Source organism: Ursus americanus, chromosome 25 (genome assembly GCF_024610735.1).
Source record: "Ursus americanus isolate L20-20 chromosome 25, mUrsAme1.1.p, whole genome shotgun sequence".
NCBI classification, from domain to species: domain Eukaryota; kingdom Metazoa; phylum Chordata; class Mammalia; order Carnivora; family Ursidae; genus Ursus; species Ursus americanus.
Genome location: NC_142151.1, coordinates 12,380,248 through 12,403,598, shown reverse-complemented (window position 1 = coordinate 12,403,598; position 23,351 = coordinate 12,380,248). Strand labels below are relative to the sequence as shown.

At 38.7% G+C, this 23,351-nt stretch overlaps 1 protein-coding gene and 1 pseudogene across 1 annotated transcript; both read left to right on the top strand.

Moving 5' to 3' along the window:
• The first annotated feature begins 20,742 nt into the window (after window positions 1-20,742).
• On the top strand, window positions 20,743-22,559 carry LOC123781728 (taste receptor type 2 member 8-like). Its single transcript, XM_045781405.1, has one exon. The coding sequence runs from the start codon at window positions 21,049-21,051 to the stop codon at window positions 21,982-21,984; it is 936 nt and encodes a 311-aa protein (XP_045637361.1). The 5' UTR covers window positions 20,743-21,048; the 3' UTR covers window positions 21,985-22,559.
• A 53-nt stretch (window positions 22,560-22,612) lies between these two features.
• Window positions 22,613-22,712, top strand: LOC123781795 (U6 spliceosomal RNA; annotated as a pseudogene).
• Window positions 22,713-23,351: the final 639 nt, after the last annotated feature.

Here is a 23,351-nt window from a genome sequence, read left to right as displayed (position 1 = left end):
GATGGCCTCCAGTTAAAAGAACCGGCTGGTGGCAAGTCTACAAAATAGAGTTTCTCTCCTTGAGGTAGGGAATAGAAATCTGTAAAGCCATGTGCCTCTTTATAGGGGTCTCTTTATTTCTTAGCCCCCATAGTTTCGTAAGTAGCTTGCTCTTGGCAGTCTTTTCCTGGGAAATGAAATCTTGTTTGAAATCTCAGGGATGTACAACTATCTCTCCGAAGCTCTCAGTATGATTTTCCAAATATTTTCTTTAATTCATTAATTTTTACTTTTCTTCCTTTCTTTTACCATGATACAGGATACTCCAATGCCACTCTGGCATTTCTGTCAAGTAATAAGCATGAACTTAAACCATAAAATGACATAACTGTTATAAAACAAGAGTACTCACTTCCCTGCCAGTCCTTCACACATGCTTCTGTGGTCTCAGACTGTGGGTGTTACTCCATTACAGAGCTTCTCCTCCTGTCCCACTTACCTCTTTGAATTCTTCTCTCAGTTGAAAACTAAAACACATCTTAATGTGAGAGAAAAAGACACTTTTTTAAAAGCTACTTTCGATAGATTTAGGGTCCTCCCGCAAAAAATGTTATATCTGTGTTTGCCTGTCTCCTCCTCTTCCCCCTCCACCTGCTCCTCCTCCTCCCCCTCCTTCCCTCCTCTTCCTCCTCCTTCTCCTTCCTCCTTCTTCCCTTCTCCTTCTTCTTTCTTCTTTCTTCTTTCTTCTTTCTTCTTTCTTCTTTCTTCTTTCTTTCCCTTCTTCTTTCTTCTTTCTTCTTTCTTCTTCTTCTTCTTCTTCTTCTTCTTCTTCTTCTTCTTCTTCTTCTTCTTCTTCTTCTTCTCTTTGAGAGGGAGAAAGAGCAAGAAGGGGGAATGGCAGAGGGAGAGGGAGAATCTGAAGTAGGCTCCATGCTCAGCACAGTGGACCCTGACACGGGGCCTGACACAGGGCTCAATCCCAGGACTCTGAGATCATGACCTGAGGTGAAATCAAGAGTCAGATGCTTAACCAGCTGAGCCACCCAGGCACCCCTTGCCTGTCTTCTTTTAGTCACTAGTAAATGTTGGCATGGGGTGAGATATTTATTTGATTTGCCTGAGTTGGCTTTGACAGACTATATGTTAACATAGATTGATGGCAGAGGCCAGATTGCCTTGAAGACCCACAAATCATAGTCACAAGGTACTTTTTTTGGCAAAAGAGAGAGTGAGAGAGAGAGAGAGAGAGAGAGAGATGAAAAAACACAAGAATTTGATGTTGGGATGAAAACTTCAACATCTGTGCTATAAAGTAGCTGAAGATTTACAGCACTCTTAGCAAGTTTGGGAAGAAATAGATTTAGACTTGGGGTCTTGGACAATTGGATGGACAGATGATACCAAGAAGAAGGAAAGCTAGCTGGAAATACTATTCCCTATCTGTAGTTAGCAGTCCTGTTGAAAACTAGACATTTAAAGGAAGAAACTAGAGTACTGGAAGAGAAAGAACTTATTCCAGTTACTAGAAGTCTTCCCATGCTTCCTTGGAGTATTTTATAGAATACCTGGGAGTATTTTATGTTGACCTTCAAGGTAACTCACTCAAACCAGTAATTTCCCAAAGGATTATATAGATAGTTCCTAGAAATGGTGAAGTGACCTTGAAATCTAGAGGAAAAACCTGTGGCACTTCATGGAGAAACCAGTAGAAACTTGACAAATTCTTGCTAGCAAGGATGCTCAGAATAAATAATCTCTAAATAGATACTAGGTGGAAAGACTCAGTTGACAGCTGATGCCCAATGCCTCCAATAGTTGCACATTTTGTGAGCAGTCTCTTCCAAACTGAATAATGACTAACAATGCAATGTAAGAGGCAGAAATTAAGCAGAATTATCCTAAAAGGGGTAACTTCCTCACCCCCTCTCCAAGTAACAAATATTTCTTCCTTAGTGCTAGAAATATGGGTACAGGCAACCTTAGGTTGACTGTATGATGACTAGAGGATAGGTAATTTAATGTTGTTGTCACAGACCATGATAGATGCTGTGATTCAGTAGACTCCACAGTCTTGACCACCTCATGTAAACCTGTTCTTGGTGACAGGTATTGGGAGAAAATCTCCCTGAATTTATTGTATTTCTGCATGGCCTTGGTCTTCCTTTCTGAATAAAGAGTATGCTTGATTAGCTAACAGCAAGACCAGGGCTAGAGGGAGATGTGCAAGGCAAGTAGGGTGTAAGTCTTAACAAGCTGCTTGGTCTCAGGGTCCTTCAAGTGTATGCTTAGTCCTTGATTAAATACTTCCTTATGTTTTATCCCCTAGATGCCTCTCTTGCCTCACTCTAGACCTGCTGCTGGCACAAAGGCTTGGAATTTTAAAATGGCAGGTCCCTCTTGGTCAGATGGCAGATTATTTAGAGATAGAGCTTCCTTCTCTCCCCAGAGAAATTTGCTTACATTCCAGTGTCAAGATAAGGTCTCTTTCTTTCCCCAGAAGGGAAGATACATAGGTCACCCATGGTGATCAGAGTTTACAAGATCAGAATTTCCTGATTTCAGGATTCCTCTGGTGGTGCACTTTACTGCATGTACGTGTGACATTTGGCTGTCATCTTACCTCCCTGAGGGGATTGAAGCTTGGGGAACCAGTACTATGATGTTCCTCTGGCTTCTCTGAATAACAAATAGTCTAATGTCTTCTGTACTACAAGTGGCAGGCTAATTTATTAGCTTACAATAATTTTGTCAATAAGGTTGTAGCAGTGGCAAAGACATAGCCTTCCAGAGAGAAGATCGAGGGCTCTGTGGAATGATTAATTGTATTTGAGGAAGTCCACAGGAATTGGTAGCTGGCACGTTGATCAAACTACATAGTCATTTAGCCAATAAAGGGTTTTCCATTTTGTTGTTTATTAATGTGTAGGATTGAGAAGTGGTTAAGCGAGCTGGTGGGATTGAAACAAGCATCCCACCCAAATGGCACTTTTAGTTTTTGCTCTCTGCTACAGATAGAAGGATTAAGGATTTCCCAAATCTGGTACAGACCTTTGGGTAGGCCTAAAACATTGGATATTTATTCAGTTGAGCCGCAAGCAGCCACTGCAGTGTTTGAATTTGAAAGTAAATATGTTTTGCTACTGACACAGAGATATTTTATCTGTATCTCTTCAATCCCTTCTTCCCGTCTACTCTGACCTCAGCTTCTTTAAGAATTTGGGTTGAGGTTGAGATTTCTCTGCCCCAAGGCCCTATGAACCCATCAAAATATATTTCAAAATACCAAGGAGGGTAAGAATGCAAACTTTCATGGTGCTGTTGAATACAGGTGCTCAAGTCACCATTCTACTCGGTTCTGGAGGAGTGGGAGGAAAAGTGCTACGCACAGGAATAAACACTGGTACTGAGGGGTATATGATGGAGTCACAGTGGCATGTGAGGGGACAGAAAAAAAGAAACCTGAACCCACAGACTCCACAGACACTGCGAGATGCACTGAAAATGAGGCAGACATTGGGACAAGAGGAAAAAGAGCCTCCCTAGATGCTCTAGCCATTCTTCTCAATCTAGTCCCATTCTCCTGCATTCCACAAATCTGCAGCCAGAAGATATCAGGATCTCCTATCAGCCCCAAACAAGCAGATATTTTAACTCTACTGTTCTTATAGGGGAAAAGAAAAAAAAAGAACTGAGTTCAACTGATAAGGTTTGAACAAACATTACATTAAAAAAAGAAAGTTGGACTTTGTTGAGTAGGACCTTTTGGGACTGCTCAATGCACTTATTTTTTTTGTTGTTGTTGTTATTTTTACATCTGTATGTATAGTATGATGTTAAATACTTATACTTTTGTCTCATAAGTGCCAGAGAGAATCATCCAGGGGGAAATTGCAAGAAGGAAAATGTGTTAGTGGGACAAACTCCCCTCCCATTTGCTACCAGTGGGTAGATCAAGATTTAGTGTGAGTGCCTTTATTCCCTGATTTCCAAAATTTTCCTTATAAAACTTTTTGGCAGTTAGAAAGAGAGCAAATCCCTGTATATGTAAAAAAAAAAATGGAGCAATTCTCAAGAGATAAAACCATCAACCAATGCCAACTTTCAAATAATTTAAATATAGAAATGATCAGACAAAGAGCAAGGAGCAGTTGTTACAGGTAAAAGTAGACACTTTCCAAATACATGGAAAGAAAATACTTTCTCAGCAGAGAAATAAAACCTATACAAAAGAATGAAATAGAAATTTTAGAACTGAAAAATATAAATCTGGAATTTAAAAATGACAGGTTTAATCGATAGCAGAAAGGAAGTGATAGATGTTAAGAGTCAGTGCTGTTGAGTATGAATCAATGAAAATCATATAACCCAAAGAACACAAGATAAAATAATTGAAAGAACAATGAATAGAGCTTCAAGGACATGAAGGACCATAACAAATGATCTAATGTTTTTGTCATCTGAGTCCCAGGAGGAGAGTAGAAAGAGGGTGGGGCTGAAAATGTATTCGAAGAAATAATGTCTGAAAACTTTTCAAATTTGGTAATAGACATAAACCTACAGGTTAAAAAAGCTGAGCAAACACCAACCAGGATATACCTAAGGAAATCTACACCAGGAGACATCATCGTCAAATTTCTGAAAATTAAAGATGAAGAAAAAGTCTTGAAAGCAATGAGAGAGAAATAATATATTACTTATAGGGGGAAAACAATCTGGATATCAGTGGAAGTATCATTAGAAACCATGAAGACTGGAGGGAGTCTTCATGGCAGAATACTTTTAAAGTATTAAAAGAAAAGAACTATCAATCCAGGATGCAGTACCCAGTGAAAATATCCTTCAGTACTGAAGAGGAAATCAGTTCCTCATATGGAAGAAAACTAAGGGAACTTGCTGCCAACAGACTTACCATAAAAGATCAGAGGGACTTACAGATATATATAAAACAGTCCATCCCAAAGCAGCAGAATACACATATCCCATGCTCATGGATTGGAAGAATTAATATTGCAAAAATGTTCGTATCATTCAAAGCAATCTATAGATTCAGTGTAATCCTTATCAAAATCCAATGGCATTTTTTACAGAAATAAAAAATACAAAATTTATATGTAGCCACAAAAGATCCCAAAGAGTCAAACAATCTTGAGAAAGAACAAAGCTGAAAGCCTCTTACTCCATGCTTTCACACTATATTACAAGGGTGTAGTATTCAAAATGGTATAGTATTGGCATAAAAATGTACAGATAGATCAGTGGAACAGAATAGAGAGTGCAGAAATAAACCCAGGCCCATAAGGTCAATTAATTTATGACAAAGGAGGCAAGAATACACAATAGGGAAAGGAATATCTTTTAATAAATGGTGCTAAGCAAACTGGACCAGTCACTTGCAAAAGAATGAAGCTGGACCACTATCTTACACTGTACACAAAAATTAATTCAAAATGGATTAAAGACTTGAATCTAAGACCAGAAAGCATAAAACTCCTAAAAGAAAACATAGGTTGTGAGCTCCTTGACATTGCTCTTGGTGATATATTTTTTTTGGATTTGACTCCAAAAGCAATGACAACAAAAACAAAAATAAACAAATGGCACTACATCAAACTAAAAAGGCTTCTGCATGATGAAGGAAACCATCAACAAAATAAAAAGGCAACCTACTGAATGAGAGAACGTATTTGTAAATCATGTATCCAGTGAGGGGTTCATATCCAAAATATATAAAGAACTCATACAGCTCAATAAGAATAACAACAAAAACCAACCCAACACTCTGATTAAAAAATGGACAGAGGATCTGAATAGACATTTCTCCAAGGAAGACATCCAGATGGCCAAAAGGCACATGAAAAGCTTCTCAACATCACTCATCATCAGGGAAATGCCAGTGAAAACCACAATGAAATATCACTTCACACCTGTCAGAATGGTTATTTTTAAAAGGACAAGAAATAACAAATGTTGGCAAGGATGTGGAGAAAAGGGAATCCTCATAACACTGTTGGTGCCAATCTGAATTGGCACAACCACTATAGAAAACAGGAAGGGGGTCTTTCAAAAAATTATAAAAAGAACTACCATACAATCCAGGAATTCCACTTTTGGGGATTTATCTGAAGAAAATGAAAACACTAATTTGAAAAGACATATGCGCCTATATGTTCCTTGCAGCATTATTTATACTAGCTGACATATGGAAGCAATTTAAGTGTCCATCAGTGATTGCATGTCGTAGTATTCCACGATATATATGTCTATGTATGTATCTATACTGCAAGATGTAGTACTACTTCACCACTAAACCAAAGAATGAAATCTTGCCATTTGCAACAACATGAATGTACCTTACGAATATTATGCTAAGTGAAGTAAGTCAGACAGAGAAAGTCAGATACTTTATGATTTCACTTAGAATCTACAAAACAAAACAAATGAACAATCAAAACAAAACAAACCTCATAGAGAACAGATTGGTGGTTGCCAGAGGAGCATGGGGTGGGTGGGTGACATTGGTGAAGGGGATCAAGAGGTACAAACTTCCAGTTATAAAATAAGTAAGTCATAGGGATGTAATGCACAGCGTGGTGACTGTAGCCAGGAGTATTGTACTGCAAATTTGAAAGTTGCTAAGAAAGTAAATCTTAAAAGTTATCATCATGAGAAAAAAATTTTTTTATAGGTTTGTATGGTAACAGATGGTAAGTAGATGGATTATGATGACCATTTTGCAATGTGTACAAATGTCAATCATTGTTGTACATTTGTATATGATGTTATATGTCAATTATACTTCAAGTAAATTTTTTTACTATCCTGGATAAATAGTGCTTATTTTAAGTCCATTAACACTTTCTTCTGACTAACTTTCGTTAATCATCCTAATGCTCTATCATAATATTCCATGTTAAAATCTGCTAGAGATTAAGAGGAAATTGGAAAGAGAAATTGGAAAAATAGTGATTGGTGGAACAGAAGTAGTTTTTTAGTCATAAAAAAAGTGGAGGCCTTTATTATTTTTTAAAAATTTTTTATTTACATTTTGTGTAGTTTAAAGTGGAGGTCTTTAAAGTAACTTTCTATTTAGGAGAAGAGCACTGAGACAAGGCACCTGCTGGAGCCAGGAGAAGGAATCCTAAAATCTGATGTTCTTTGGTAGAAGCTCATTATAAGAGTGAGAGGTTATTTCCTTGTATTAAAAGCACTGATGGACATGGGATATTGCTTCTGAGATAAGCTGATTAGTTAATTCTGCAAGTTAATGACTCCTAACATTGTGGTATTATTTGTTGAAATATAGTAAGGAGCAAAAAGAATCTTACAAATTGACTTAGTATACTGTCTCATTTCATAAGAGGAAGCTGAGGTTTGCAAGTGATTAACCCATAAGAAGCAGTAGAGCTGCAACTAGAATTCACATCTTCCCATTCCAAAGTCTGTACACCACTGCAAGGGACTCACCATTTCACCATTCCAGATTTTAAATGCACGGCAACTTCAAAGTAAATTTCTATCATTTTAGTTTGCCATTTATACTACTGCATATATATACGGCAAGGAACAAATACATGCAGTACCAACTCATTTTGCATAAATTCATCCATATCCTTTTACAAAAATCTAGCTTAAACATTACCAAAGCATGGGTAACCATCTCTATCCCGCAATGAAACAAAGTTGAGAGGAGTAAGATTTCCTCCTACCTTGTCTGTGGTGGGAAGAAAATGGCTTCCCAAAGATGTCCACATCCTAATCCTGGAACTTAAAAATGTTAAATTGCAAGACAAAGGAAAATTAAGGTTGTTGATCAACTAAATTTAAAATAGAGAGACTATCCTGGGACCAATGTAATCACCAGGAAACTTAAATGTGGAAAAGGGAGGCAAAAGAGTGAGTGTCAGACTGAAATGATGTGAGAAAATTCCACCAGCCATTGCTGTGAGGATGGAAGGGGACCATGAGCCCAAAAGTGTGGGCAACCTCTAGACACTGGAAGAGGTAAAACAGAACAAGACAAACCTCCATTTTGGAGGAATAGAGAGTCTTGCTGATTCCTTAATTTTAGCCCAGTGAGACCTATTTTCAACTTCTGAACTACAGAACTGCAAGATGACACATTTATTTTGTTTTAAGCTAATAAATTTGTACTGACTAACTATAGCAGTAATATAGAAATATATTGCCTACTAGTTCTCTTGATGCTTTCCTGTGGCCCTGTCAAAATTTGGAGCCTGGGTATAAAATGTCTACCTGAAGGAAATAAAATTATTATTGGTGTTAATCCAAGACAACTAAGTAAACTGTTCCCTTTTGAAATAAAATGCACTCTCAAAATTGAACTCAAATGAATATCTACTGAACTCTCATAAAGTAAGAAATGGTTAAAAATGCTCCTTCCCCCAACAGTGTCAAATTCCCTCCACCCAGCCCTGGATCACCGCCTTGCTGTTTCTCCTGGGCTGGGAACACCAACCTATGTTTCACTGGTTTCTATGATTATTCAGTGCTGTCTTGTGTAGTGGAAGGTTTCTGCTGGGCTGGGAATGACGACCTATGTTTCACGAGTCTCTTGCCTTTCTCAGTGTGATTCACAGGTTTCCAAACCCACTGATTTCCATTGCATGGGACTGAATTAGCTGCTGAAGCACTTTGAATTGTACTCTACTGTAAAATGAGAATACAGCCTAGGACTTTTCAACCTGCACTCAATAGAGTAAAGCCTCCTTAGGGCCCAAGAGTGAACAGGACCCCAGTAAACCCTCAGGAGTTCTCCTGTCACCCACCCTAAGCCCATCTGGCCCAGCCTTATTACCATTATGAGGTCAATTCAAGCACCTAATTCACATCCTAGCTTAGCCACTCAATGTGTCCAAGGCTTCAGAGCTCAGCCACCCACCCATCCCCATCTTTACATGAAGTCGATATAATTTCACTTTTTTCACTTTGCAAGACTCACTGCAGATCTCTCTCTGTGTCTCTTTCTCTTTGTACTCATCATTACACATGCCCACACCAAGAAAGGAAGGATATTAGGCCTGTTCTCCAAAAGACTTCCAAATGATCCACTTATGCTGGTATGTCAGGGGAAAGTCACAGCCAGGCTGAACCAGCAAGAGAGGACAAAGGTCTTCCTGAGCATGGGTCTGGTGGCAGGGAGCACAAGAGCCTCTCCATGGTTAAAGAGGCAGGTGGCAGGCCCTGGGTGTGTTGGACCAAGAGCTCCCTGGGCTTTTTTTTTTTTTTTTTAAGATTTTATTCATTTGACAGAGAGAGAGACAGCCAGCGAGAGAGGGAACACAAGCAGGGGGAGTGGGAGAGGAAGAAGCAGGCTCCCACTAGAGGAGCCTGGTGCAGGGCTGGATTCCAGAAGGCCAGGATCACGCCCTGAGCCGAAGGCAGACGCCTAAAGACTGAGCCACCCAGGTGCCCCTCCCTGGGCTTTTATAGGACCCTCAGTTCCATGTCTCTGAAGGTGGCATTCCCAAATGGTAATAATAAGAAAGGCCTGGAACGCCCCTGGAGAGAATGCCAGGAGAAGGAACTGAAAAAGAAGGAGCAAGGAAACACTGCCAAGGTCCTTTGCAAAATTAGGTTTCATTGATTCATTACCACGAGCACCATTTATCTGCCTTTCAGAGAGGCACGGGAAAAAATCAGGGCTCTGTCGGGGAGTCATTAACATCAAGTATTTCCTGGCCAGGCGGACCTGGCTCCTGCTAGTGACGTCCTCAGTCCTCTAGGGGGCAGTAGTAAGTCGCCATGTGCTCTTGGCTGCAGCCCTGACTGGAGGACCCCTCCCAGGAGATGCAGACAGGACGGTGGGGTTGGCTCACGTGAATCAGCCTGGGCTGATTAGTTACTCATCACAACCCTTACCTGGAGGGGGGCTTTATCGCAGATGCAAGACTCCCATCCCGGGGTCAAACTCCCATGAGGCCTTTAGGTCTCATTTTTCTTTACTTAAAAGGTCACAGTTGAGTCCTGTTCCTCAGAAAGCAGGGGGTTGACAATACCATTGAGAGAAAACTCTCAGTAGTAGTAATAGTAACAGCTCACACTTATTAAGTGCTTAACTGTGTGCCACAGGCATATATTATATTTTATCCAATTTCCAAACCTAGGGTAATCTTATTATTCTCCTTTTCTAGATAAAGAAACCAGGGCTCAAAGAGGTTAGGGAACCTACAAAAGGTCACAGGTAGTGTTTTAGAATCAGGAAGCAAACTTGTGGGCAGTCTGGTGCTGGAGCCGATGCTCTCAACCACGCTGTTCGTCCCCCAGCCTCCACCCAGTTACGGCCCTGACCTCTTCATGGCCGGTTTTGTTCTGTGAAGTATAGCACTGCACAGGCCTCCACTTTAAAGGTGGAGAAAACACACACACACTGGAGAACATTTTCTTTTTTGGAAATTAAATTTCCTTGACAATTCCTGTGCAATGAAGTATAATCCAAGCGTAGAAGTCAGGAGTTTAGGAAGCAAGAAGCTCATGAAGAGCTTGGAGCCAAATAACACCAGCAAACATAGGAGTCAAATGAGACAATAATCCAATAAATCATAGAAGAGATTATTTTATCTGCATGAGCCATAATGTGAGATTATTTCCTATCCCAGAGGAGGTAAGAATCGACTTCTCAATGTGTTACATTGAATCTGCACACCCCGAAGAAAGCTTGATTAAGGGTTATGATGGTGTTGAACAGGAGGAGTAACCTACCTCCTTCAGGATGCGTCATGGCACCATATTTACTCGCCTAGTTTCTATCAGAAGCAGTTAAAGTACAGCTGCCTGGTGACTAATTGATTCATATAGTAACACTAAAAAGTAGGCTTGGTAGAAAGTATGGAAACTTTCCTGACAGCATTAAAGACGCCCCAAAACCTCTGCATCTACCTCCTCCAGAATAAGACCAGTTTCTGGCAAGTGACTTGAGCTGGTAGTGATATCCTACAGATGTGTCCCAGTCCTTTTCTAACTCCCCTCCCCAACAAACATGAGCTCTGAAGTACCTGGGAACATGGAACCAGGCATTTGACCCAGGGCAAGGTGATTCTTTCATTCCAAACTCCCAAATGATCCACTCCCCTCCTCTCTCCAACACACACACACTTAGGGAGCAATCTCCAGAGACTAAGACACTAGTTTATCCCTTGGGGGACTGAAAGCCCAGAGTGAGATAAAAATATTGTGCACTAGCCTTGGGACCTCACAGATTAGATATGGACAAATGTTGGTATCACAGAAGTCTCAAAGAAGGAGGAAAAAGGTGTACTGTAGAAAAGATATTTGGGGAAAAAAAAGGTCTGAAATTTCCAAAATGTGGTAATAGCCATAAGTTTACAGATCCAAGAGGCTCGGCAAATTCCAAATGGAAAAAACTCAGAGAACACTATGCCTCGACAAATCATAATTATAGTGCTGAAAACCAATTCTAAGAAAAAACAAGTGGATCCAGAGAAAATGAAACATTATATACAAAAGACAATGATTCAAGTGACAATTTTCTTATCAGAAACCATAGACATCAAAAGACAATGTGATGTCTTTAAAGTGCTGAAAATAAAGAACTATAATTTTGTAAAGAACTATCAACCCAGGATTCCTTACCCAGAAAAATATTCTTCAGGAATGAAGGTGATGTAGCCATATTTTCAAATGGAGGGATATTAAGAGAATTAGCAGCCAGTAGGACTGCTCTGAAAGAAATGCTAAAAGAACATCTTAAGGCTGAAAAGTAATGATAGCAGAAGGAAACTTGTAACTTTAGCAATGAAGGAAAATGCAATAGGACTGGTAAATAATAGTCATAGAGAATAGACTATTTTAGTTCTATTAAATTCTTTAAATATGTATGTATAGAAAGCAATAAAAAATTCTGTTGTCAGAGCTTTCAATTAATATAAATATAATACATATGGCAACTATAATGTAAAATGGGAAAGCACAGGGTCCTATGTAGTGGTAAGGGTTCTAAATTTTACCTGAAGTGATAAAACATTAACTCTCAGTAGGCTGTGACAGGTTAAGAATATTCTATCTCTATGTCAACCACTGAAGTAATTGTATGAAGACTAAAACCAAAAAGTAAATAGAGAAAATTGAGTGTTAAAAACAATTAAATATATATATTTTTAACCTTTATGATGATTTTTTATAATGTTTTTTTATTATATTATGTTAGTCACCATACAGTACATCCCTGGTTTCCGATGTAAAGTTTGATGATTCATTAGTTGCGTATAACACCCAGTGCACCATGCAATACGTGCCTTCCTTACTACCCATCACCGGTCTATCCCATTCCCCCAGCCCCTTCCCTCTGAGGCCCTCAGTTTGTTTCTCATAATCCATAGTATCTCATGCTTCATTCCCCCTTCTGATTACCCCCCCTTTCTTTATCCTTTTCTTCCCCTACCAATCATCCTAGTTCTTATGTTCCATAGATGAGAGAAATCATATGATAATTGTCTTTCTCTGCTTGACTTATTTCACTTAGCATTATCTCCTCCAGTGCCGTCCATGTTGCAGCAAATGTTGAGAATTCGTTCTTTTTGATAGCTGAGTAATATTCCATTGTATATGTGGACCACAACTTCTTAATCCAGTCATCTGTTGAAGGGCATCTCAGTTCCTTCCGCTAAAAACAATTAAATTTTTTTTTAAGGATGAGAAATGATGAACAGTGGAACAAAACCCAGAAGGAATGAACCTAAAAAAATAATATATTGATAGATTTAAATCCCAATGTATTGGGGCGCCTGGGTGGCACAGCGGTTGGGCGTCTGCCTTCGGCTCAGGGCGTGGTCCCGGCGTTATGGGATCAAGCCCCACATCAGGCTCTTCCGCTATGAGCCTGCTTCTTCCTTTCCCACTCCCCCTGCTTGTGTTCCCTCTCTCGCTGGCTGTCTCTATCTCTGTCGAATAAATAAATAAAATCTTTAAAAAAAAAATCCCAATGTATTAATAACACATTTAACATAAATGGCCTAAACAAACCAAGGAAGAAAACAGAGATTGTCAGGCTGATTAGATAAAAAATAAGACCCAACTATATGCAGTCTACAAAACCTCACTTTAATATAATGACATAAATAGGTTGAAAATAAAAGCATGGAAAAAGTTATATCATTAAAGCGTTGATAAAGGTAAAGTGAAGAAGCTATACTAATATCACATAATGCAGACATCAGAAGAAGAAAAATTACTGGGAGTGGAACATTTAAAAATGACAAAAAGGTTAATTCCTAGGAAGACATAAAAGTCTTAAATATGTATACATCTAGCTAGAGAATTCCATGATATATGAAATATGAATTGATAGAACTGAAAGGAGACAAAAACAAATCCACAGCCCACTTGGGAACTGCAAGTCTTCATTAAGTAAGCAATAGAGCAGGTAGACAGAAAATCAGTAAGGACGTAGGAGACTGAAACAACACTATTAACTTGACCTAGGGCCATTAATTGAATATTTCCACCCAAATATAGCAGAATGCACATTCCAAGTGCACATGGAACTTCACTGTGATAGACATATTCTGGCTTATAAGACAAGCTTTAAAAAACAATTACAATAATTGAAATTATACAAACTACATTGTCTGACTATCATTGGAAAACTCAGTATTTTTTAAGATGTCATTTCTCACATTGATTCAGTGCAATCTCAATCAAGTTCCAGCAGACTTTTCTTGTAGCAATTAACATGCTAATTCTAAAAAAAAAATATGGGAATGCAAAGAAACAGAATAACAAACAAACACAAACAAAACCTTTGAAGAAGAAAAACAAATATAGAGGATTTACTCTATCTGATATTAAGACTTACAAAGCTACATAGATTGAGATAATGTGGTATTGGTGTAAAAATACACAAACAGAACAATAGAACAGAATAGAGAATTAAGAAAGAGTTACATATACTAACAATTCATTTCAACAAGCATGAAAAGACAATTCAGTGGAGAAAGATCATCTTTTCAATGAATGATGTCAGAATAATTAAACACCCATACGCAAAAGAAAAAAAATTGTATTTTGCACCAGATACAAAAGTGTACTGTAATTGGATTATATTTATTCGATAGAGAGAGCCAGAGAGAGCATGAACAGTGGGGGCATGGAGGGTGGGGAGAGGCAGAGGGAGAGGGAGAAGCCGACTCCCTGCCAAGTAGGGAACCTGATGTGGGGCTTGATCCTATGACCCCAGGATCATGACCTGAGCTGAAGGCAGTTGCTTAACTCACTGAACCACCCAGGCGCCCCTAGATATATTAAATAAGTGATAATTTAACTTTCTTATCTTTAGAAGACATTGTTAAGAATATCAAAGATATACTTGTACCCCTTTGTTTATTGCAGCGTTATTCACAATGGCCAAGATATGGAAACAATCTCAGTGTTTATCAACAGATAAATGGATAAAAAAGATGTAGTATATGCATACAATGGAATATTATTTAGCCATTAGAAAGAAGGCAATTTGGTCAATTGCAACAGCTTGGATGGAACTTGAGGGCATTGTGAAATAAGTGAAATAAGCCAGGCAGAGAAAGACAGATACTGCCTGTTATCACTCACATGTGGAATCTAAACAAAAACAATGAAAGAAAAAAAAGGTCAAAATCATAGAAATAGAGAGTAGAAAAGTGGTTGTGGGGCACCTGGGTAGCTCAGTCAGTTAAGCATCTGACACTTGATTTTGGATCAGGTCATGATCTGAGGGATCAAGCCCCGTGTCGGGCTCTGCATTCAGCGGGGAGTCTGCTTGAGATTCTCTCTCTCCTTCTCTCTCCATCCCTCCCCACAAAAATAAAGAAAGAAAGGAAAAAAAAAAAAAAAAGGAAAGTGGTTGCTAGGAGCCAGAGGGTTGGAGAAATAGGGAGAGGTTGGTAAAAGAGTAAGAACTTCCTGCTATAAGATTAATATGTTTCAAGGATCTAATGTAAAACATGGTGACTATAGTTGAAAACCCTACATTGTATAAGTGAAATGTGCTAAGCTACTGGAACTTAAATATTCTCACCAAAAGAAAACACACACACACACACACACACACGCACGTTAAGTATGTTAGATGATGGATATGTTAAATTAATTAGATGGGAGAAATCCTCTTTCAATATATATGTATGTAAAATCACCATGATGCACAACTAAAATATTCTACAATATTATTTGTCATTTATACCTCAATAAAGTTGAAATTCAAAAATTAAAAAATAAAAAACAAATGACACTGTTAAGAGAATAAAAAGGCAAGCCAAAAATAGGAATCCATATTCACAACTCACTGGTATCTAAAATATATAAAGAATTCTTAAAAGTAAAATCCCAGTTAAAAATGGGTAAAAGATTTGTATAGACACTTTATCAAAACAGAATGGCAAATAAGCATGTGAAACGACGTTCAGAAATACCATTCCAAGTGTTGGCATGGATACGAAGCAAATGGTACTCTCATACATTTCTAGGGGGGATATAAAATGGATCAACCACTTTAAAAAGACAATTTGGCAGATTTTAAAAGGTTCAGCATACATCTACCATACAACCTAGTCTTTCTATTTCCAGGTATTTATCCAGAATACCTGGGGGCATGAACAGTGCCCCCAGAATAAAAGCGTACATCCATACACAGACTTAGAAATGAGTGTTCATGGAAGTTTTATTTGTAATTAAACACTGGAAAAACCCCAAATGTCCATCAATAGACGAATAGATCAACTCTGGTATATATGCAATAGATGCTACTCAGCAATAAAAAAGAATGAACTACTGATGCAAGAAAGAACCTGGATGGATATCAAAATAATTATGCTTAGTGAAAGAAGCCAGACAAAAAAAAAAAAAAAAGAGTATACATTGTAAATCTAGGAAAAGCAAACTAATCTACAGTGACAGAGACCATATCAGTTTTTGCCTGGGGTTGGTGGAAACAGCAAGAGTCAGCAAGGAGCAATTACAAAGGCCAGGAGAAAACTTTGGGAAATGATGGATATGTTTATTACCTTGATTTCGGTGATGTTTTCATAGGAGTATACACACGTCAAAACCCGGCAAATTGTGCATTTAAAGTATGCAACTTATTATATGTGAATCATAAGTCAATAAAGCTTTTTAAAATATCTCATTAACAAAATCTCAAATAAAGCATGTAGACTTTATATTGTTCGATCTCTCGGTTTATTAAAGTAGTTCAGGACAAAGATAAAACTAATTGTTCTGACACCAAGTAAAATCTTTCAATTGGCAGAAATCAGTTGAAGTATGTGGGCTCTATACTTACTGTTTAAATTTCTTCAGTAATTATGGTGCTTCAGGGTAAAAATAAAACTAAAAGTGTGTCTTCCAGTGAAGTCTCTAAATTGGGTAAAAATGATTCATTGCAAAGATCAGATTCCCATGGCACCATTAAGATAGTCTCTATTAGAAGAATGTGTAAGGAAAACAAAACAAAGAAGTGAACATAATCTGAGAACTATGAAGGCTCTGTCAATGAACATGTGTGTTTATTTGCAGTTGGTCTGTCCCAACTTCACCATTGCACACTGGATGTGTGTGGGGGAGAGTGGATGCAAACAGGAAATCCCTCACTTTACTTTATAAATCTCTAGATCAAATCTCCAGACCAGAGTTCCTAGAATTTGAACTGTACATATTCGAACTTCGGTCCTTGGGTTCTATTCCTTGGGGAGATGAGTCAAATGTGTTCTATACCAATGAAGGGGGAGAAAGATTATATTTTATGGCTACAAGTGTGGGCCGTGGCAGAGACATGTGCTCCTTGCTGAAGCTTTTTGTGTTATCTCAGATTTCCCAGGCTCTTGCAGTGAGAATGGGGTTTGTGATTTGTTCTGGCCAAGGGGCTGGAAGCAAAACGATGTGCCACTTTGGGACTGATTTATTTAAAAAGTTGAGCACAAGCTTCCTGGTTCCTTTCTTTCCCAGTGAGGAACTTTGAAGGCCACATTTTGGGTGTTACATATCCCATTAGCCTGCATCTCTGAGAGATTACACAGAGAACTGTCCCTACTGCACCCTGCAATTTTGAGCTATATTGGTTATATAAGTGAACCCAGAAATGAAACTTGTACGAAACTGACATTTTGGATGCTACAGCCTAGCCTATCCTATCATGTTGCACAGGAGAAGTTAAAAGCTTCCTCATGATTAATAATAGTTAACAGAAGCGAAATGAATATGGTTGTTGATATTTTTATTCATAACTCAGAAATAAAGAATTTTTATTTATATTGTCAGAATTAAAGATAACTAAGCAAATAGGATCACTCCAATGTATAAGAACGTTATGAAAAATATACACAGATATTATACTCATGGTTTATGAAGAAAACATTTTATATATCTGCTTTTTTCTTAAACACTTTTATTGAAATATAATTTACATGCCATACAACTCATCCATTTAAGTGTACATTTTTTTAAAAAGATTTTATTTTTTGAGAGAGAGACAGGGAGCACAAGCAGGGGGAGCAGCAGGCAGAGGGAGAAGCAGGCTCCTTGCTGAATGGGGACCCTGATGCAGGGCTCAATCCTAGGACCCTGAGATCATGACCTGAGCCAAAGTCAGACGCTTAACCAACTGAGCCACCCAGGGACCTCTTAAGTGTACATTTGGTGGTTTTTAGTACACCCATAAATATTGCAACCCCTCACCAATTTTAGACCATTTTTATCACCTCGCAAAGAAACCTATACATTTAGCTATCACCTTCCTATGTCCTCATCATCCCACACCCACCCCAACCCCAGCTCTAAGCAACCACTAGTCTATTACTTGTATCTATAATTTTCCCTATTCTAAATGTTCATATTAGAATCATACTGTTATGACCAGCTTCCGTCACGTAGCATCGTGTTTTCGAGGTTTCCATCCATGTTGTAGCACGGCTCAGTAATTCATTCCTTTTTATGGAGCACAATATTCTGTTGTATGGATATAACACATTTTGTTGATGCAATCATCCTTTGATGAACGTTTTGAGTTGTTTTCATCATTTGGCGATTACAGATAATGCTGCTATAAAAATTCACGTGCCAGTTTTTGTGTGAACATGTATTTCTCTTGGGTTTATACCTAGGTATGCAATAGCTGGGTCGTGGTGACTCTATGTTTCATTTCTTGAGGAAATGCTGCACTGTTTTCCAAAACAGCAGCACCATTGTATATTCTTAAAAGTAATTTATGAGATTCTCATTTCTCCACATTCTGCCAACACTTGTTATTATTTGACTCTTGAATTCTAGTCATCCTAGTAGATGCGAAGGGGTAGCTCATTATGGTCTGAACTTGCTTTTCCCTGATGACAAATACTATTGAGAATCTATTCATGTGCTTATTGGTCATTTGTATATATTCCTTGTAGAAATGTCTATTCACATCCTTTGCCTATTTTTAAAAAATTGTATGTAATTTTGCATAACATAAAAATTATGCTATTTGTATTGGGGGAAAGAGAGAGATGGACAGGGACGCCTGGGTGGCTCAGTCAGCTAAGCGTCTGCCTTTAGCTCAGGTCATGATCTCAGGGTCCTGGGATTGAGTCCCATATCAGGCTCCCTGCTCAGTGGGGAGCCTATCTCTCCCTCTCCCTGCCGCTCCCCCTGCTTGTGCTCTCTCTCTCTCTCTCTCTCTCTCTCTGACAAATGAATAAAATCTGAAAAAAAAAAAGAGAGAGAGATAGATGGACAATTGGAATCCTAAAAGACTTTTTCTGTCTATATGCTGATTAATTCCGTTCTGGATATCTATTGCTCTTTAAAATATCCAAAATTCAGTGGCACAAAACAACAATTATTATATTAGGTTCCCAGATTCTGTGAGTCAGGAATTCAGACAAGGCATAGCAGGACAGCTTGTCTCTGCTCCAAAATGTCTGGAGCTTCGACCTCAGAGTACTCAGACGGCTGAATATGACTCAAATGGAAGGGCCTGGAATCACCAAACAGATTCTTTTTTTTAAAAAATATTTTACTTATTTATTTCAGAGAGAGAGAAAGAGAGAGAGAGAGAGAGAGAGAGAGAGAGCACAAGCAGGGGGAGAAGCAGACTCCTTGTTGAGCAGGACCCTGGGATCACCACCGCAGCTGAAGCCAGATGCTTAACTGACTGAGCCACCCAGGCGCCCCCACCAAACAGATTCTTTACTCACAGATCTGTCACTGGAGTGGGGGGATGAAAAGTCTGGGCTCAGTTCGAATGGCTGACCAGATTGCCTACCTGTGGCCTCGTCATGTGGCTTGGATTTCCTCACAGCATACTGATTTCAAATTTGTCACACTTCTCATAGGACACTCAGGACTCGAAGAGAAAATGCTCTAGTGATTGAGGTAAAAACTGCCTGGCTTTTTTAGGACAGCCTTAGAAGTCCTGTAACATCTTTCCACTATAATACATTGGCTGAAGCAGTCACAAGCTCAGTCAGCTTTCAGAGGAGGGGTTGCAGACCCCAGCTCTCAATGAGAAGAGGATTAAAGAGTTTGTAGCCATGTTGCAAAACTGCCCTAGACTCCAAGAGATCCTGGTGTAGCTTTAGACAGCAGATTTTCTGTATTGACATAAACTTTGAGTATTTTATACATAATATGTATTGGTAAGGTGAGTTGTAAAGATAAACTCTGACTATAAGGTGCTTGCTGCATGTGGTGATTAGGAAAACGTGCCTCTAAAATCTCTGACTTAAAGGAAACTAATTGGCTATGTAAGGGCAAATACCAATTAAAATGAGAGGTTTAATTCTGTCATCAAGCACTGAAATAAAATTCTCAGATACCAGTCCGAGCCACCGAGCAAGGCAGCCTCTGCAAGGGAAAGCAGCAGTAGCTGAATCCTGCACAGAGCTTTTATTTTATTTTATTTTTATTTTATTTTATTTTATTTTATTTTATTTTATTTTATTTTATTTTTATTTTTATTTTATATTTTTTATCAGAAAAGCAAGGACAGATGCCTCCAAGCATGGGAAAGCAGTGCGAAGGGATGGCAAGTATCTCGAGGCAGGCTTGCATTCTCCCCTCCGTGGAGGCACGCAGGGAGGCAGTCATGGGATAAGGGGGGAGCGGGATGTGTGGGCTGGCAATTGCCAGGTGCGGAGAGGGGGCACTGGAGGTCACATTCTTTCATAGCTCCTAACTTTATGCCCTGCGCCTGGGAATCACGGGATCCTGCACCTACTGGGCCATTGCGTTCAACAGCCCGAGAACAGGAACGCTGCTGACCTTTCGGCTGTTTCCGCAATCACTTCTTAGGGCTTACAATGTATTTTCTAAGAATTACTCCACATAATTCTCCCTGTTAAAAATAAGCACCCGTATCTCCCAGTTTCTATGGGAGGACAGGAGCCTCACTTCAGCAAGTATCTGACACCAAAGTGTCAAAACTACCTCCTGTCATAAATATATAATATATATATATTATGTAAATATTATATATAATATATATTATATATATATTATATAAATATATAAATTTATTTTTCCTTTGTAGAAACCCAATTACCAGGTAAACTGAGGATAAACTGCCTGTATTCAACAGTGCTGCCAAGTCGTCTTACTTGAAGACTAGTTATTGTTTACCTTGAGAGCATATGGATTGTATCTGCTGCACTATATAAGAGGGTAAGATTTCTTTCCACTTCTGGCTTGTAACTAAGGTGAATGAATCAAAAAATGTCTAATCTTAAAGAAAAAACAACATTGTAAAAAAATATGTAAAAATCTATCTCTGGTTTGTGTTTTAACAAACCAGGATTCAAATCCTAATGAATAGCTTTACATGCAAATTATAAGCAGTGTCATGACAGCAGGTAATACGATACCGGCCTTGAAAATCACTAGCCTGGATCTTGAGGGAGGTTTTCCCAAAGATAACTAAGACTTTGGGAGAGTACTGGAGGCATTCTTTTCTTTGCCAGTGGATATCAAAGTACAGGAAAAAGAAATGTATTGAACATTAAAGTTATGGATCCACAAATCTGTAATTTACAAATTACTTAATTTACAAATTAGTGGAGTACTGAAGACAGAGATTTCCCATCCGCAGTCATGGCGAGCACATTGAAGAATGTACTTCTGATGATTTTTGCTGGAGAATTCATAATGGGGCTTTTGGGAAATGGATTCATTGTATTGGTTAATTATATTGATTGGATCAGGAGCTGGAAGTTCTTCCTGATTGACTTTATTCTTACCTGCTTAGCTATTTCCAGAATATTTCTGCTGTGCATGATAATTCTAGGCATAGGTGTGGATATAATTTGTGAGGAAATACGGTACAATGATAATCAGCTGATGGCTTTTGAAATCGTCTGGACAGGATGCAATTATTTCTGCACAACCTGTACGGCCTGCCTCAGTGTCTTCTACTTCCTTAAGATAGCCAACTTTTCCAATCCCATTTTCTTCTGGATAAAACAGAGAATTCACGGACTGCTTCTCGTTATTGTCCTGGGGGCGGTCTTCTCTTTCTGCTTGTCCCTGCTTTTTAAGGATATAGTATTTAAGAACCTGACCAAAACCAGGGTAAACATTGAAAGCAATCGGACATCGAATTTCACAGGGAGAAAATATGATTTATTAACTTCTAATATACTCCTGAACATAATGTTCGTCATCCCCTTTGGAGTGTCTCTGGCTTCCTTTGTCCTTTCGATCCATTCCTTATGGAAACACACCAGACAGATGAAGGGCGCAGGTTCTGGGGATCTTGTCACAAAGGCCCATGTGAGAGCCATAAAGTCGATGATTTCATTCCTACTCTTCTTCTTTATGTACTATTTGAGCAACATTATCATATATTTGGCCTATGTCATTCTAGACAGTTTGGTGGCAAAAATATTTGCTAATATGTTAGCATTTTCCTATCCATCTGGCCATCCATTTCTTCTGATTTTATGGAACAGCAAATTGAAGCAGGCTTCTCTCTGTGTCCTGGGGAAGTGGAGGCAGTGCAGGAACCTAAGGAAGCCCGCAAACCCATAAAACGTGCCTGAAATGACTGCGATTTTCTCAAGAATGAAGATCATGAATAGAACTCCATGTACATTTCTTTCTTTCTCTCAACTTCTTTTATTCTTTTATTCTTTTATTCTGTCCTGTGGTAGGCCGCTGAACCTTACTGGAAATATCTGCCTAGAATAAGTTAAAAGAAGAAGATTTTGCTGTGTTTCCATTAGAAGAATGATGATATAATTAATAGTAAAATTAGAATATGTCCCCAAGACAATGGGAATTTGATGAGAAACAAAAATAGACTTGGGAAGACAGAAATTTACTTGTGGCTAGATTACAAATGTAAAAAATTCAGTGCAGCAAGTGTCAGAGACAGAAAAACCCCAGAATTCATGAAATGAATATTTGAAAATTCTGACATCTTATTACTTGTACCTGGCTGATGGCTACTCATGACTTAAGGTTGTATTTGGAAAAGAATGAGCATGGAATGAACTGGTACGTATGACAAATTTTCAGCTACTATCCAGAATATGTGCCTAGAAGTCCAGCTGCAGAGCCCATGAGAACCCTACTATTTCTTAAACATGTACCAAAGGTAGGCTCAAATAAGTAAATAAGAGAGAAAAACACTTGACTTAGAAAATACAAGGCATGATCACTTCCGCAGCGCATTTACTAAAAATTGGGATGATACAGGGATTAGCATGGCCCTGTGCAAGGATGACACACAAATTCGTGAAGCATCCCATATGTTTTTAACTTTTTTCATTTGTAACATTCCTTCAAATAAAGTAATTTGGTACCCCACCCCAAAATACAAGGCTCAAAGTATAGGGTACAGTAGGGTACCCTATTCGTGGGTAAAAAAATACAGACAATACAATGCAGAGTAGTTTTACATGGTTCTCATTCCTCAGGCATGGTGCCAGTCTTGTGGTAAGTATTACTCATTAATACTGGGTCATCAGGAATCTCATGTATTGACAGAGATCACTTGCTCCCCCTCCTCCCAGTAAATAAAACTTTGTTTTATTTATTTCACCTTTCTCTCTCATAGGTGTTTTCATTTTTAAGCAAGAGGATTTGAGTTTACTGTTCAACTTTCCATTGGGATCTGAGAAAAAAAGTGTATTTATTTTTCAGAAATACGTTGTTTTTAAAGGCCTATAGAATACGTTGTAGAAAAACAAATAGGGTGGGGGCGCCTGGGTGGCACAGTGGTTAAGCGTCTGCCTTCGGCTCAGGGCGTGATCCCAGCCGGGGATCGAGCCCCGCATTGGGCTCCTCTGCTAGGAGCCTGCTTCTTCCTCTCCCACTCCCCCTGCTTGTGCTCCCTCTCTCGCTGGCTGTCTCTATCTGTGTTAAATAAATAAATAAAATCTTTAAAAAAAAAA